At 32.9% G+C, this 17,048-nt stretch overlaps 1 protein-coding gene across 9 annotated transcripts in view; it reads left to right on the top strand.

Moving 5' to 3' along the window:
- The window catches only part of Pias2 (protein inhibitor of activated STAT 2), a 94,957-nt gene that overhangs the window by 64,435 nt on the left and 13,474 nt on the right, over positions 1–17,048 (top strand). For all 9 annotated transcript variants that reach the window (XR_006848210.2, XM_046428438.2, XM_046428437.2 and 6 more), the window contains 3 exons: positions 3,647–3,780; positions 5,051–5,222; positions 13,802–13,941. Coding sequence is in view for 8 of the 9 variants with exons in the window: in XM_046428438.2 (XP_046284394.1) it covers positions 3,647–3,780; positions 5,051–5,222; positions 13,802–13,941 (446 nt within the window). In the remaining variant the exon portion in view is untranslated. The remainder of the gene's footprint in view (positions 1–3,646; positions 3,781–5,050; positions 5,223–13,801; positions 13,942–17,048) is intronic.

The following is a 17,048-nucleotide window of genomic DNA, read 5'->3' as shown; positions in this document are numbered from 1 at the left end:
TGTTGCATATTAAATGCTATGGAGACAAAGAACTGTACTGCGTCAGGAATATTGGAATGGGGAAGATGATATTTTTTTTTTCTTTATTTAGGTACTAGGGATTGAACTCAAGGACACTCAATTAGTGAGTCACATCCCCGGTCCTATTATTGTATTTTTATTTAAAAACAGGGTCTCACTGAATTGCTTAGTGCCTTGCCATTGCTGAGGCTGGCTTTGAACTTGCAATACTCTTGCCTCAGCCTCCTGAGCCACTAGAATTACAAGCTTGTGCCACCTTGCCCAGCCGGGGAGGAACTTTTATGGTAGAGTGCAGTTTATGGTAGAGAGTAGGTGATGCTATTAGGGTTACGTATCCTACCATCCTGCCACTCATTGTTAATAGTTTCGACATTTATTGAACAGCAGTTAGCTCTTCCTTGTACTTTTGTGGTAGTTACTACCAGCATCATCACTCCATTCTTATAGTTCAGTATGATTAAGGCAAATAAATGGCTCATGAAGGAGGCATTCTTTTCTCCCCCATTTATATCAGCTGTATTGAGGTATAAGAACTACATATATATAACATACACAGTTTGCTAAATTTTGACATATATGTATGTAAACTCTTCACTCCAATTAAGATAATGAATATATCCATCACACTATATATCTTTGTGATCTTTCCCTTTTATTCAGTCCTCAGGCAGACATGATATGCTTTCTGTTTCTGTACAGTAGTTTCCTTTGTTTAGCTTCTTTTACTCAGCATACTTATTTGAAATTCATCCACTTTTCTGTGTGTACCAACAGTTGATATTTGGGGAGGGTGGGTACCAGGAATTGAACCCAGAGGCACTTAACCACTGATCCACATCCCCAGTCCCTTTTTATATCTTATTTACAGGGAAGGTTTTGCTGTTTTGCTTAGGGCCTCACCAAGTTGCTAAGACTGGCCTTGAACTCAATCCTCTTACCTCAGCCTTTGGGATTACAAGCATGCACTACCACGCCCGACAACAGTTCACCTTTAGTACATAGTTCACTGAATTGCATTTCATTTGTAGTATAGGGATATCATAGTTTAACTTTTCACATGTTTTGGAATTGTTTCTGGTTTTGAATTATGGCAAATACAGCATCTGTGGATATTCATTCATTGTGTAGATGAATATTTTCGTTTATCTTGGATAAATGCTTAGGAATGAAATACCTGGTTGCATTCTAGGCATATGTCTAAGAAACCGCTGAACTGTTTTCTAAAATGGTTGTCATATTTTATATTCTGATTAGCAGTATGTGAGAATTGTAGTTGATTTCACATTCTCACCAACATTTGTATGACTAATCTTTGATTTTTGCTATAGCCTGTAGCCATATATAGTGGTATCCCATTGTGAATTTAATTTGCATTTTCTATTGCTAGTTGTGTTGATCTATTTGTGTATTAATTCTCCATCTGACACTTTCCTTGAAGTGACTGTTTTAATTTTGCCTATTTTTTGAATTGATTGTTTTCATATTACTAAGTTTTGATGATTCTTTATAAATTCTGGATGCAAATCTGTTCGCAACTATTTTCTACCATTTTTTTCATCTTTTTAACCTGTTTTTTCAGTATCTATCAAATAGCAGAAGTTCTTAACTTCTAGGAAGGCCAATTTAACAAGTTTTTCTTTTACGGATTGTACTTTTGATATCACATTTCCCTCTAACTGAAGGCCACAAAAATTTTGTCTAACGCTTTCTCAAGAATTTTTAAACTTACTTTTATATTTAGATCTATCTACATGAATTTAAGAAAAAGATCGAGGTTTATTATTACTACTTTTTGGTATATAGCCATATGATTGTTCTCCCATCATAGGTTTTTTTTTTTTTTTTAATTTAATTGTCTTCCCCAAAAATCAGTTGATCATATGTGTGTGAATCTATCTTGGACTCTGTTCTGTTGATTTATTTTTCTATATCTGTATTAGTACTACACTCTCTGGAAATTAGGTAGTATGAATTTTCCAACTTTTTTTTTTTCCTGGAAAAAACCTGGGATTTTGATTTGTATTGTCCTGATCAACAATATTGAGGTTTCTGATACATGAACGTGATAGATCTATTTTTCAGTAATGTAGTTTTCAGTCTATCTTCTACATCTTTTATCAAATTTATCCCTAAATATTTTATATTGTGGACACAGGCTTCTGATTTTTTTAATTCTATTTATTCTTAATATTAGAAACATAATTGATTTCTTTATATTGCTTTCATATCTTGAACTCAATATTTCCAAGAACTTTATTGAAGTTTACATTGGATTTTCTTTCTTTCTTTTTTTATATTTATTCTTAAGTTTTAGGTGGATATACAATATCTTTATTTTGCATTTATGTGATGCTGAAGATGGAACCCTGGGCCTCGTGCATGCTAGGCAAGCACTCTACCACTGAGCCACAAACCCAGCCCCTACATTGGATTTTCTACAAGACAGTTGTGCTTCTTACTTTTGTGTCTAGAATCTTCTTTGTGATAAGATTTTTAACTACAAATCTAAAATCTTTAATAGGCAGAGCTTCTGAGGTTACTATTTCTTGTTGAGTGAATTTAAATAAATCTGATAGAAGTTTGTGAGTTTTACTGATCTGTTCAGAAAATCAGCCTTTGGTTTCATTGATTGTTTTTTCTATTTTATTTATTTCATCTCTGTTTTTTATTTCCCTTTTGAAATATTTATTTTTGCTTAACTATAATTTTCAGTTTATCAAATAAAGTTTTTGGACTGAAACCATTTCTAAAAAGGGGGGTATAAGTGCTATTTTCTGTTTATTACTACTGTAGCTATAATTCACAAATTTTATTGTATTTTCATTCTGTTCATAATACTTTACAATTTTTATTTTTATTTTTCATATCTTACAGAGCATTTAGTTTATAAATATTGAGAATTTTCCAGATATTTTTCTAATTCTGACTTCAATTTTATTTCCACTTTAGTCACAGAAAATAATGTATGCGTTGAATTATTTGAAATTTATTAAGACTTTATTGCCTTTCTTCCTCTTCTCACCTGTTTTCCTTTTTTCTTGATATTAAAGCTTATAAATTATTTTATTGTATAATAGCCTTTGTCTACTCATGTTTGTTTTATAAGCTGTATTTGAGGTTGTTCTTTAAGGCCACTTATAGCTAGGAGACTCTAGATGTCTATTTCTGTTTTAGTCACTGATATTTTAAATCATTGATATTTTAGATCATTAGGCAATACTCATTGCCTATTACACACCTAAAACTTGGCTCATGATTAGCTCAGTGGTAAAACACTTGCCTAGCAAGGATGAGGTTCTAGGTTGAATCCCCAGTAACATAAAAAAAATAAATGAATTAATAAACAAATACTTTAAAAATAAGTAAATAATCAATCCTTGGAGGAAAAGGGCATAATAGTTGCTATGAAGTGTTAAGTATTGAAATATTAAAAAAAAAGTCAGAAAACATTACTTTTTCTTGTTGAGTGAATTTAAATAAATCTGATAGAAGTTTGTGAGTTTTACTGATAAGATTTTTAACTATAAATCCAAAATCTTTAATAGGCAGAGCTTCTATTGTACACTATATACTTAATATTTGAACAGAGCCATTGACATGTATGTACTTCTTAATTGGTTTTCAGGCTTTTTATGGAAATTCTCAATGACTGTTCTGATGTGGATGAAATAAAATTCCAAGAAGATGGTTCTTGGTGTCCAATGAGACCGAAGAAAGAAGCTATGAAAGTTTCCAGCCAGCCATGTACAAAAATAGAAAGTATGTGCACAATGCCATCAGAGAGCAAAGCCAGGAGATTTGTACAACATTGTCTTTTTAATGAACCTTGACTGCTAGACCTAATTTTGGATTTCAGTTCACTAAGTTTTATCTTTTAATTTTTTTTAGTTGTACATGGACACAATACCTTTATTTTGTTAATTTATTTATATGCAGTGCTGAGGATCGAACCCAGTGCCTCATACACACCAGGCAAGCGTTCTACTACTGAGCTACAACCCAGCCCTAAGTTTTATCTTTTGATCATCTATCACATGTAATTTCTTATGAGATATGCAGAAAGTTTAATACCATCTTTTCATTGTGTAGTTTTCATATGCAAAATAAATAAGTCACTAATAATTTTAATAAATTACAAAATGTTACCTATAGAATGAAAAGTTAGAAAATGACATACAGTTTTTTAGAATTCTTTTGAGAGTTTCTGTAGGTAAAACCTCAGGTGGAATTCAGGGATTGCATCAGAGTACAAAGAGAAGAAAAACTAAAGGAGTTTTACTAATATTAGTTATTTCCCTGTAGTGGGAAGAGTGCAATGGCCAAGGTTTCCCTTATCTTTGAGAAGAATGGGAGTGATTTAATTGATAGTTACTGATGCTTTTTCCTTTATAAACTAACATTCATTTTTTACTAAACAGAGTTTAAGAATAATACTTTTATATTAAAATATGAGTTGATATATAATGTATTAGACTATCCTAATGGGCCAAAAGAACCTTGATGATTAATAGAGGATTCATAAGAAAATTTTAAATGTCTAAATCACTCGGACAAGTTTGGGATTTTTTTCTGTTTATCAAGTTGACGATTTTTATCAAGTTTTTGGCTCATGATGAGTCTATAAATTGTTTAGTATGAACGTGATTGTTTGAATGGAAATACCCGATTCTGACTTAACTGGGCCACGAATCTGTGAATATGCAACTGGTGAAACATACTTTGAACAGTTTCCTAACCTCTGAGTCTCTCTGTACTATGACTGCTTACCTGGGAATACCACATGAGCAGCAGCAGGAGTCCAGTTACCTCTTTGACCTCTGTCAAAGAGTAATGCTCATGTTGCCTCTCCAGGTTAGCAGCTATTTCACAGATATCTGGAGTTAGGGAACTGAACTCTGTAAGTTGGATAGAGTATGTAGCTTCCCTGGCTGTGTGTTATCATCCTTTACTATATAGTTAAGACTGTCACGGATAGAGTTTGTGTTATACCATTGATGTTTTTATTTTCCTTCTCTTTTTCTGCATCCAGCTTCAAGTGTACTCAGTAAGCCTTGTTCAGTGACTGTAGCCAGTGAGGCAAGCAAGAAGAAAGTGGATGTTATTGACCTAACAATAGAAAGCTCTTCTGATGAAGATGAAGAACCTCCTGCCAAAAGGAAATGCATCTTTATGTCAGAAACACAAAGCAGCCCAACCAAAGGGTTTGTTAATTTATAGTTCACTATTGTTCATTACCCTTGCCACTAATTGTTCTTAGGATAGATTTGTAAATATCTCTTTGGGAAGTTGCATAACCGTAGAAGGCAATTTTAATTTGCTTTTGTTTAGTTGAATTATTTTCAAGAAAATATATTGTTTATAGGAAAGCAAATTTTGTTGAAGAAAATATTCACATATCTGAGAAGTGAGACTGAGGTATTTATTTCATATATGATACCCTTTGTTATTTTATTGAATTTTTTTTACTACAAATTTTTTTCTCTAATTTTTTTTAATTGGTGCATTATAGTTATATGTAATGATGGCTTTTATTGTTACATATTCGTACATGCACACTTGGTATAACAATATAATTTATACAGTATCACTCCCCAGCACTTCCTCCTCCTTTCCCTCCCTCCTACCCAGTGGTCCCTTTTTTCCCCTTTCTTCTACTCATCTCTCCTTGATTTTCATAAGTTCACTGCTCCCCACCCCATGCTCATCTTTTTCTTTTTCCTCTTGACCTCCCACATATGATAAAATGTACAACCCATGACCTTCCCACTTTGGCTTTTTTCACTTAACATAATGGTTGTGAGTTCCATCCATTTTTCTACAAATGACTTATTTCATTTTTCTTTATGAAATAAGAAATAAAACTCCATTATGTGTATATACCACATTTGGTTTTTTTTGTTTTTTTTAATCTGGCCATTTGTTGATGGGCACCTAGACTGATACCATAGTTTGGCTGTTGTGACTTGTGCAGCTATAAACATGGGTAAGCATGTATTACCATAGTATGATGACTTTAATTCTCTAGGATAAGGGCTGAGGAGTGGTGTAGCTGGGTCCTGTGATGGTTCCATTTTTTGCCTTTTGAGGAACCTCCATATTGGTACTCCATAGCTATTGTACCAATATATAGCCCCAGCAACAGTTTAAAAGTGTTCCCTTTTGTCCATATCCTCTCCAGTATTCATTATTGTTTGTATTCTTGATGACCTGTCATTCTGACTGGTGTGAAATGAAGTCTCTACTGTAGTTTTGATTTGCATTTTCCTAATTGCTAATGATATTGAACATTTCCTCCTATATTTGTTTCTTTTTTTTTTTTTTTTTTTTTTTGAGAAGTGTCTGTTTAGTTCATTTGCCTATTTATTAATTGGGTTATTTGATTTTTTTGTGTGTATAAATTTTTTTGAGTTTTTATATATTCTAGATAATAATGCTCTGTCAGAAGAATAGCAAGATTGTCTGCCTTTCTGTTGGTTCTGTCTTCACATTCCTAATTATTTCTTTAACTGTGCATAAGTTTTTTAACTTGATGCCATTCCACTTGTTAACTTATGACATTACTTCCTGAGCTTTAGGGGTTCTATTGAGAAAGTCATTTCTTAAATCTTTTTTTGTGAGGAACCTTTTTTTCATGTCTCAGGCCATTGTGAGGAAGCCTGGTGTAATAGAGTGTGGAATTGGAAATCTTCTAAGAACAAATATCAATTCTGGCACTTGCTTCTTTGCTCTGTGGTTTTGGTTGAAATCCTTAAGTTGAGCCACCTTTTTCTGTTCTGTAAAATGGGATGAAATAATGCCTACTTTATGGGATTGATATCAGGTTACAATGAGATAATGAAAGAACTTAACTTTTGTTGTCAGGCACATAATAGTTACTCAATGAGAATTGATTCCCTTACCTTTTCTCCCACTCCAGGGTAAAATGAGAGCAAATAGTGCATTTTTTATGCACTTTCTGTGACTCATCTGGCAGAAACCATTCCAATTTGAAGGAAAAATGGGTCTGAGTGTTTAATGATAGATGCTTCTCAGAGATTTTGGAAGGTGTAATGGATTCTCTTCACCATTCCATCACACATTTTTTTCAAACTTCGAAGTGCTGGCTTCTCAGTCTTTATTTTTTTCTGATGGTTTTTTTACATGCCATAAAGTCCACTCATCCTGAGTATAGAATAGCACAATTAATTCCTTTTTATTAAATTCATAGAGTTCTATAACCATCATCACAAGTCAGTTGCAGAATATTTCCAACACCCAAAAAACATCATATTCCTTTGCAGGTTATTCCTATACACACTCCAGAATTAGGTAACCATTTTTATCTCCTAATTTACCTGTTTTAGACTTTTTTTTATAAATGGAATTACACTCAGTACACTTTAACAGCATTCTTTTTTGTAACTTTTTAAAAACTTACATTCGGAATACTTTTTAAAGTTACTTTTAAGAACTAAACTTTTGTTCTTCCTTGTAAAATACTTATATTTTCAGATATGATTTATATATCTAAAGGCTTGTATTTTTAGAATGCTTTTTTTTAGTGGAATAGAAAAAGATGAAAGTAATTGATCTGGATTTCTTCTGCCATGCTGATCACTTATTGCTCCTTTGAGGGATTTTGTTTGGCATTTCTATAATTTGAATGACAAAAAGTGAAAATATACTTTTGAAGTGTTTACTGAGGTGTAGAATCAGAAAAATGAATGCTTAGGTATGGTATTTCTACATATTACTTTCTCATGATATCATTTAGAATATGCTGGAAAGATGAGTTGCAGAAGCTGTTTAAGTTGGAGTTATTCCTTGAATGAATTCATAAATGCATATTTTTAAAGATATGCATTGATGCTGGCTCATGAGTTAATGTGGTTGTAGAGAGTTGCTGGTGGCATGCCACAAGGGTCTAATCCTTTGAGTATTCTGTACCACATTTTATCAGTACTTGATAGGGACATGACACTGGAGGAATGACATATACATTGGGTAACAAAATCTGAAGTGACCACAAAATGCAAAGGAATAAAGGTAGTTTATACCTGTGGTCAGCTACTATAGAGATAAATATTAAGACCCCTCATCTAAGTTGAAAAGAAGGTCATAACTAACTCTGGTTAGTGTAAGGTGAAAGTATATGATTAAATCAACATATGGCAGTTTAGTTTTAAGAATTTTGTATGAATTTCAGCTACCCAGCTCCTTCCATGAAATCAGCATAACCCTCAATACCCAAATTAGGTTATCACCATATAGAAGAATAGGTTCACATGGAAAGATAAGTGAAAATTCTGAACTTAATTTTAGGAAGTCTTATAATTATGCATTAAAATGACATCCATTATGACCAAGTAGAGCTTATTCTAGGAGTGCTTTAATATTAGGAAATAATAAAGTGAATTTTGTCATTAGGACAGCTATATAGTCTTAAGATGTCTGAAAGGCATTTAGTAAATGCTATTTTTTTTTTTTTAATGTCAGAATTCACTTAATGGTTTAAAGAACTTACTGCTTAAGCTGATTTGTTCTTTGTTCTTAGATAGCACTAATAAAAATAGTGTCCAGAATATGTACGATAGCAGTTTTGTTCCATTTTAGGTTATGCAGCTCTATTTAAGACAATTTTAGAGATGATCATCAAGAAATGTATTAAGAAATGAAGGCAGCCAGGCAGGATGAATAGGAAGGTGTGGGTGATGGAACCTGGAACACAATAGATGAAGGTATTAAGCCAGGAGAAGAGTCTATGTTACAGCCACCTCCTAGTTCTTAAAAGGGAACTATTCACTAACTTCATTTTTACTCTTTGTTATAACATTCAGTGGATTTAGGTCAAATGAGAGATGCATGGAAAAACTTTGTATTGGAACTTTCTGAACACAAATAGTTGATGTTTTGTGCTATCACATTTTTCTTTGTTAAGACAGAGTGCACACCATCTATCAAAATATCCGAGTGTAGGCTTAATACTATGGTTATATCCTCTCTGTAATCCTTTCCTACTCTTGGGCTTTGGGGGTTTTGTTTCTCATCATTCTTTTCATATCTTTCCTTATGTCTCAATTGAGAATTTCGGTGGTTTTCCTCAGCTGTGAATGAATGAATGAACCTCATAACCGATGACAGTAAGCAAATGAAAGAATAGATGAGAGATGCAGAAAACTTAATTTTGACTTATAGTCCAGAAATTATATGAACTGTTTTTTAAAAAGCATATTGTTTTAGTAAAATTAATTCTTATAAACAATTTTATAGAGCACTGAGAAGAAAGTAAAAGGTCTGTCATGTAGAAAGAACTTCTGTTATCATTTTGTTGACATCCTAGCCCTTTTCTTTGCTTACCTCATGGAGATTGATTGATTGATTTTTATCAGGGATTGAACCCAGGGACACTTAGTCACCAAGCTCATCCACAGGCTGTTTTGTTTTGTTTTTGAGACAGGACCTTATTGCTTAGGGCCTTGCTAAGTTGCTGAGGCTGGCTTTGAACTTGCAATCCTCCTGCTTCGGCCTCCCGAGCTGCTGGGATTACAGGCATGCTCCACCACAGGGTTTTAAATGTAGTTTTATAATTCTTGTTGGAAGCAACTGGTACCATATAAAACATTTAGAAAACTTAAGTTCTTCTATATTGAGATATTTTGCATTTGATGCTTCTGTCCCTCCAAAATTGAATGGTTGGCTTGGTTTTAATAAGGAGACAGGAAATAATAGGAATAAAATGTGTATGTAATAATAGGAATAAAATGTGTATTAAGAAGTATTAAGAATTGGTAGCAAATTTAAATCTTTATTCCTTTATGATCATAAAGTGGGAGTGCATGGTGAGCTTCAGGTATATGAATAAAAATCAGCTCAGCCAGGCATGGTGGTGCATATCTGTAATTCCAGCCCTTGGGAGGATAGGCAGGAGTATCCCAAGTTTGATGCCAAGCCTTGCAACTTAGTGAGACCCTCTCTGAAAATAAGTAAAAAGGGCTGGGATGTTGCTCAGAGGTAAGCACCCCTGGGTTCAGCCCTGTACCACCACCACCCCCCCATAAAAAAAGGAAAAAAAAAACCCAGAAAACTCATTTTCAGATATCTGTGTCTGAGACAGGTATGAATTCCATGTATGTAATACATGATCCGGAATGCTAGGATTTACTATCTAACAGCAGCCTAGCAGTTTACTTTTGTGTTGTGGTATAGTGGATAAAGTTTAAAAAATTTAAAATGAATATGTACACTTGCATAATACATACTGTGCCTAATGTGTCATTGCCTACCCAAGAAGTGTCCATAGCAAATTTTTTAAAAACTTATTTATTCTAATTTGTTACACACAATGGCAGAATGCAATTCATTTCATTTTACATATATAGAGCACAATTACTTAGGGTAATGATGTCTAACTCAAAATTCACCATCATTCCTACCCCCTTGTTCCCTCCCTTCCCCTCCCTACCCTTTGCCCTATTCTGAGTTCCTCCATTCTTCCCATGCCCCCCCCCCCCATTGCCATTATAAGTCAGCATCCTCATATCAAAGAAATCATTCTGCCTTTGGTTTTGGGGTATTGGCTTACTTCACTTGGCATTATATTCTCCAGTTCCATCCATTTACCTGCAAATGCCATGTTTTATTCTCTCTTAATGCTGAGTAATGTTCCATTGTGTATATATTCTAAAGTTTCCCTCTTCATTCATCTACTGAAGGGCATCTGGGTTGGTTCCACAATTTAGCTATTATGAATTGTGCTGCTTTAAAAACATTGATATGGCTGTGTCCCTGTAGTATGCTGTTTTAAGTCCTTTGGGTATAAACTGAGGAGTAGGATAGCTGGGTCAATTGGTGATTCCATTCCAAGTTTTCCAAAGAATCCCCATACTGGACCATAGCAAATTTTAAAGACTATTTAAAAATCTGTTACTTCATGGTGTCACATTTGTATACCCATAATTTCATAAAAACAGTCATTTACATATCTATGGAACCTGTTATTTATATCTATAAATACATGTATTTTTCACATAGGTTTTAGAATCATTTTATGTTTCTGATTATAGTCATGGTGAAGATTTGATGAAAGCAAGATGTACTACCAGTCTCTAATTTGATACCCTAATGTCTATTTACACCCATTTTATATAAAGTTGAATTTGTGTTAATGCTTACAAAGTTCAGGTAATAGGAATTAGTCAACACTAAAATGTTTTAACTTTTCATATGGTTTTAGAAGTTGATTTAATAGTTTTTACTTCCATTAGATTTTGCATTTTCATGTTTGACAAGTCAATATTTTGTTATGGCAGAAGCATGAATAGTTATTTAATTATTTAAGGTTTCTTGTTATGTAAATGGGATATGTGCAATAATTAGTGTTCCTGTGATGATAGAGCACAGGGATGCTTACTTGTCTGCTCTTTAGATATAAAATCAGTGGTTGGGGAAGGAAAGAGTTGGGTTGCTGATTTCTGTAATATAGGATCAAGACAAAAGAAAATCTCTGGTGACATCTCAAAGGAAGAAAAGGGTAAGTGGTAGGAAGAAAGGCATTATCTTTTTCTTATCAACCTAAAATTCTTTTTTTTTTTTTTTTTGTGCTACTGGGGATTTAACCCGGAACCTTGCATATTCTAAGCTGGAGCTTTACCATAGAACTGTAGTAGCCCTTGAAATTCTCCTTTTAGTTTCCTTCAGGGGCAGAGAAAAGATAATAGGTTCAATGTTCCTTTAAGTAGGAATTTTTAAACTAAATGAAACGTTTTTATATTTGTGGGAAGTATTTTGGGGTTTTTGTTTTGTTTTGTTTTGTTTTGTTTTTGTCATTGAAAGTTTTCCCTCTTATATTTTGAGAAAAAGTAGGATCGAGATATTAATACTGAGAGGCAACCATAATAATCAGAACTTTTTTTTTTTTATATAGATTCCTCCCCAGCACTAAGGCATATCTGGTCTCTTCCTCTTTCTTAACCTTCTCTGTTCTTCCTTCTGATTTGCACTCCTGGTGGTGGAGTGGGTAGGCTAGTGTATGAAAACACTTTTGGTTATTTTCTCTTCTCGTATTTATTACCAAGTTTTTCATTTATTCCTCTAGATTCTTTTATAATATCATTCATATCCTGTTTGTGGCTCTAGTTCTTCAGGTTCTGTTGGAGACTAAGGAACTTCTTGATTCTTTCCTAAGGCAGATTATCTTTGGAATGACTTCCCTCTAACTCTGGAAAACGTGTTTTGAAGTTCCAGGCTTATGTTTTCATGTCAAGCATATTATATTCCATATGCCCCTTGAATCGATCAATTTATAATCTAAAGTTTCTGAACTACGACTTTTGTTGATTTTTCTGAGAATAATGTAGTTGCCAACACAACTATATATATGTACTCTGAAAATGACTTTGTTTTCCACATTTTCAGTTTGTGTTTTCAACAAGTAATATGGAATAACAGCTAGACAAGGTCCTTATGGTATAACACAAACCAGTCTTAGAAGGACTCTAAGTAGCTTCTGATTATTTAAGTGGGTAAACTATTTCCTAACATGATTTATTTACCAGAGTATGAAGAATATCATGCAAATAGGTGGTTCTCATTACCAGCACTTAATAATCTTAATAATCTGAATGATAACAGAAAATATTTTAATCTAGAGAATGGACATCTAGAGGTCCCAAGTTTTCATCCCTGCCAGCTTTGTCACCATGGTCCTACTTTTAGTTTCTAAGAAGATTGTGCTTTATTCATCTTTGTAATGGTTTCTTTCAGCCTCACTCATGAAGTTAACCAGCAATGCTTTGGGATGCTCACCTTAAATGTTTTGCACTGTTCTTGTATCTCATTATTTGTTGGCGCGATGGCCAACAGGGTCAGTAATGTTGCTTAGCTTCTCATAAACATTCAAAATGTTTTTCTTAGGCAGTTCTAGTTGTTTACCCTGGGTTAAGAGAAAGAGAAAATGCAGGTTAAATAGAAAAGTACAGTCATCTTTCTTCAAGTCTGAACTTTTTCAAAAATATGTTTAATTTTTAATTATATTGTTTCTTGAAATTACAAAGCTTTAGTTATATAGTGTATATTTATAATACTAAATTATAAAATATTTTTATGTGTTTTAGTTGTATTTTTAGTAGCATGAACAGCTACTTTAAAAGTCAAAAATTCTTATAGAAAAATAGGTAACATCATGATAGTCGGCTTTTTTATTTCTGAATATCGTATCCTGAATTCTGAATACTGCTCCTCTTATCCTGATACTGGATTTTGCCCTACTGCTATCTTGTTGATCAGCTTTGCTCGGAGCATTCCCAGATAATATTTGAATAAATTAATACAAGTTAGAATTGAAGAAATTCTGGTTGAGCTACTATGAGTTGCTTTGCTCATAAAAGTGTCCTGATTAAAGTCAAATCTTATGAGTTCTCTGTTTTATTTTTAAATTTTTTTAGAGATGAATTACTAATAGCCACATGCATGTTACATTTACATTAATAAAAGCATATGTCAAACACATTTCTTTTTGTGGAATGAAAGTGTTATATATCTTACCCCAGCAGTGCATCATGTTTTTAATGCCAGCTTGCTCTTACATCATAGCTGCTGTTAAGAGCCAGGATACATTCATGCTAAAATGAAGACTGTTATGAAAGAGGAGAGTAAGAGTGTGGAGTACTGTGTAGTGAGTAGTTGCCATATAATTGTGCTAAGACTTAGTGAACGTACATCTGAGAATGCCCAGTGGTTCAGCTCTTCTCTCCTGTGAACTAACAGCCAGATTGTTTGTAATTTCCCATGCTATTTAAAACAGGGTTCTCATGTATCAGCCATCTTCTGTAAGGGTGCCCAGTGTGACTTCGGTTGATCCTGCTGCTATTCCGCCTTCATTAACAGACTACTCAGTACCATTCCACCACACGCCAATATCAAGCATGTCATCAGACTTGCCAGGTATGTGGAGAGTTTTTGTTGTTTTTCTTTTATTTTTTTTAATCAAATTTTATCATTTTTTAAAAATCTTAATCAGTGGAGCAAATAAATTTCAAAATTTTAAATAAAAGTGGTAAAGAAATTTGAAGTCCTCATGTAAAAGTAATATCTATTTTGCATCATATTCAGTTGTTGTCATTGTAACTACTAAGAAATCTATAGATTTCTGATGGTAGGGAATATAGGATAATAGAAGGAAAATTTTATAGACTGTATTCTCCCTTATAGAGAATTTGTGCTTAGACTTCTTGGTTTATTTATCATAGAAGCTTCACAGTTTAGGGAGAGTATTTTCTCATACTCTTCTTGGTAGTCTGTTCTTTCTCAGTAGCCTATCAGAACTCCTTAATATACTGATGTTTTGGGGGGGCAGTTTTGCCTGCTAGCTGTACCCGGTGGATTTCCTCCCAAAAGAATAGAATCTATTATGTGTTTCTCTATATCTTAGTATTTGGAGATTACCATAGTATTAGAATATGCAATCAAGGGCATATTATAAAATTTAAAGGCTTCTCCCTTTACTCTTCTTCCTTCTCTCCATAGCCATTGTTTTTGCTTAAATTTTTGTCAGTTAAAAGCAAGATAGAATCAGTGCCTCTTCCATTCATGGCTTCACTTTTCTCTGAAGGCCCTATATACTTCCTTCTTCTGTTATCAATTTTCTTTTATGGAATTGTAAAATTGATTTTGATGTGGTTTATTTTTCTTTTTTGCCCTTTGTTTTAGGCACAATGCTTATTTTGTTGGGCAAAATTTGTGCTATTGAAACAATTGATAGCTGTGTTATCTAGCCCAATATAATTTTGCCACTTGAAATTAGATTATTTGAATAAAATTTATTGGTAAAGAATAAATTAAAATAGTACCCATCAAAAGGAGCTTTAAAGAAAAAAAACTACTTTTTGCTTCTAAAATATGTTTACCGGATATTTAATTTGTACCAGGTATATATTTGTACCAGTTAAAAAGTATTTGTTGTATATAAAGGCTGATGCTGAGATATGGTGAGGGTTTATGGACCATGACAAAGATGGAAACTCAAATATTTCTAATTCCTAATGGTCTATGTTGCTTTACCTTGGCTGTGTTGAAGAGTCTTCCATGTATTGTCTTACTATATGTTATAAATAAGCATCCCTGAAGAATTTGTTTCCTTAAGATCTTGAATTAAAAACTAATCCTGAAAAAATAGTGAACTTTTCAGTTTATTGAAGTGGCTCAGGTTATTTAGCAATAGCATAGACACAATTTACAAATAAATCACTTTCCCTGGTAGTTTTTAAATGATGTGGGTCTGGATGAATTTTTTAAGTTGGGAGAATTTACATTATTTCAGAATGTGATCTTATAAAGTGATATTTTACATCTTTAAAAAAGTTTGTGGTTTTGAGAAAAATGTAGTGTAAAATTAGTCTAATCTGTGTATTTGGGAAAATGCATTCCAAGCTGGTATTGAGGATACAACACTAATATATGGGACTGATGTTTAACCAATAAAAACCAATATCTGGTTGCTAAAAGTTTGAGAAACTTTCTTAGCAGTTGATAAACTAACTAGAATAGTTTCAATTATCCTTTATAAGAATGACTGGTTTATTGTCGAGTGTGAGTTATGAAGCAGTTATTACGTCCAAATAGTTTATATTTTATTTTTATTGTTAACTTGCTCTTTATAACTAGTAGTCACTTTTGTTTTATTCTTGTGTATGATTTTTATGTCATTAGTCATAATGTAGAATTTGGGTATTGATAAATTTAATAATTTTATAATAAAATATTAAATAGAACACCAAGAATGAAAGGATAAGAAAGTTTTAATACATTTCTTAACATTCTTTTTAAACATCATAAATATGAATCTTCTGAATCTGCAGGAATACAAAGAAGAAATGATATTAATAATGAACTGCAGCTTGGAACATCTTCTGATACTGTGCAACAGTGAATACAAAATTAAACATAATTTGTATTTATGGAATGGAAAACAGCTTGATTATTACAAGAAAAAAATAATGACTGCCTTATTATTGCTAGTGCCATATTGTCAGGTGCGAATGGTGCTCAACAGTTGTATCATTAAAATTTGAAAGTGCTAAACCTTTACATTTTTAATCTTGTAGCAATCATGTTTTGTGAAAGTTTATGGCGCAAGTTAAGGAAAAGTGTGTTGTCATCAATGAGGGAAAAAAACTAATGAGTCAGTTTCACTTAGTGAAGCATTTAAAGTTCAAAAATGAGAATTTTATCGGTGTTAATAAAGCAGAAACATTTAGAATGTACCATCAGAATTTTTCATAATACTTTTTAGTTAAAATAATAGATCATTTTCAACCATGAAATACTTACAAGGGCAAAAAATATCAGTATTATATGTTACAATTGACATGATAAAATAAGGAATAACATTTTGCTAAACTTATAGAACAAGGTAGTAAAATTTTCATCACTTGATAAAACTATTAGTTCATGAGTTTTAATCTACTTAAAATGTAAAAATACAAGACTCTTGGTATGTGGTGGATTGAACCCAGGGCCTTGTGCATGCTAGGCGTGTGCTAAGTGCTCTACCTCAGACCTACATTCCCCAGTCTTTTTTCTTTTGGGAGATTATGTCATTGTGTTGCCCAAGCTGCCCTCGAACTTGGGAGCTTTCTGCCTCAACCTCCTAAGTTGCTGGGATTACAGGTGTGTGCAGCTATACCTGGAAAAAAATGCAAGATTTTGATGGATGTTTAGCTTCTTATTAGAAGGAGTAACATAAAACATCACATTTTATCACATTTCACTGTTAAGTGCTTAAGACAGAGTTTCATTAAGAAATATTTACTTTAAAACCCTATTGGATTTTGTATTAACAGCACCTATGTAATGCTTAGAAGACAATCTAGGGTTTCAACACAATTTTTTTTTAAAGTCTAGCTATTTTAATATGGCATTGTATAAGTCACCATATTTCAGTTATCTTTGGATGGAGTATCAAAAGATACAGATTAAGTAAATCTTTTTAACTCTTTTCTAATTGACTTGATATTTATTGGCACACAAAAAATCCCCGAAGAGACAAGCTG

This window comes from Marmota monax, unplaced genomic scaffold (genome assembly GCF_021218885.2).
Source record: "Marmota monax isolate L192 unplaced genomic scaffold, Marmota_monax_Labrador192_F-V1.1 WCK01_AAM20220418_F8-fsc00031, whole genome shotgun sequence".
Taxonomy (NCBI): domain Eukaryota; kingdom Metazoa; phylum Chordata; class Mammalia; order Rodentia; family Sciuridae; genus Marmota; species Marmota monax.
This window is presented reverse-complemented; position numbering and strand designations above follow the sequence as displayed.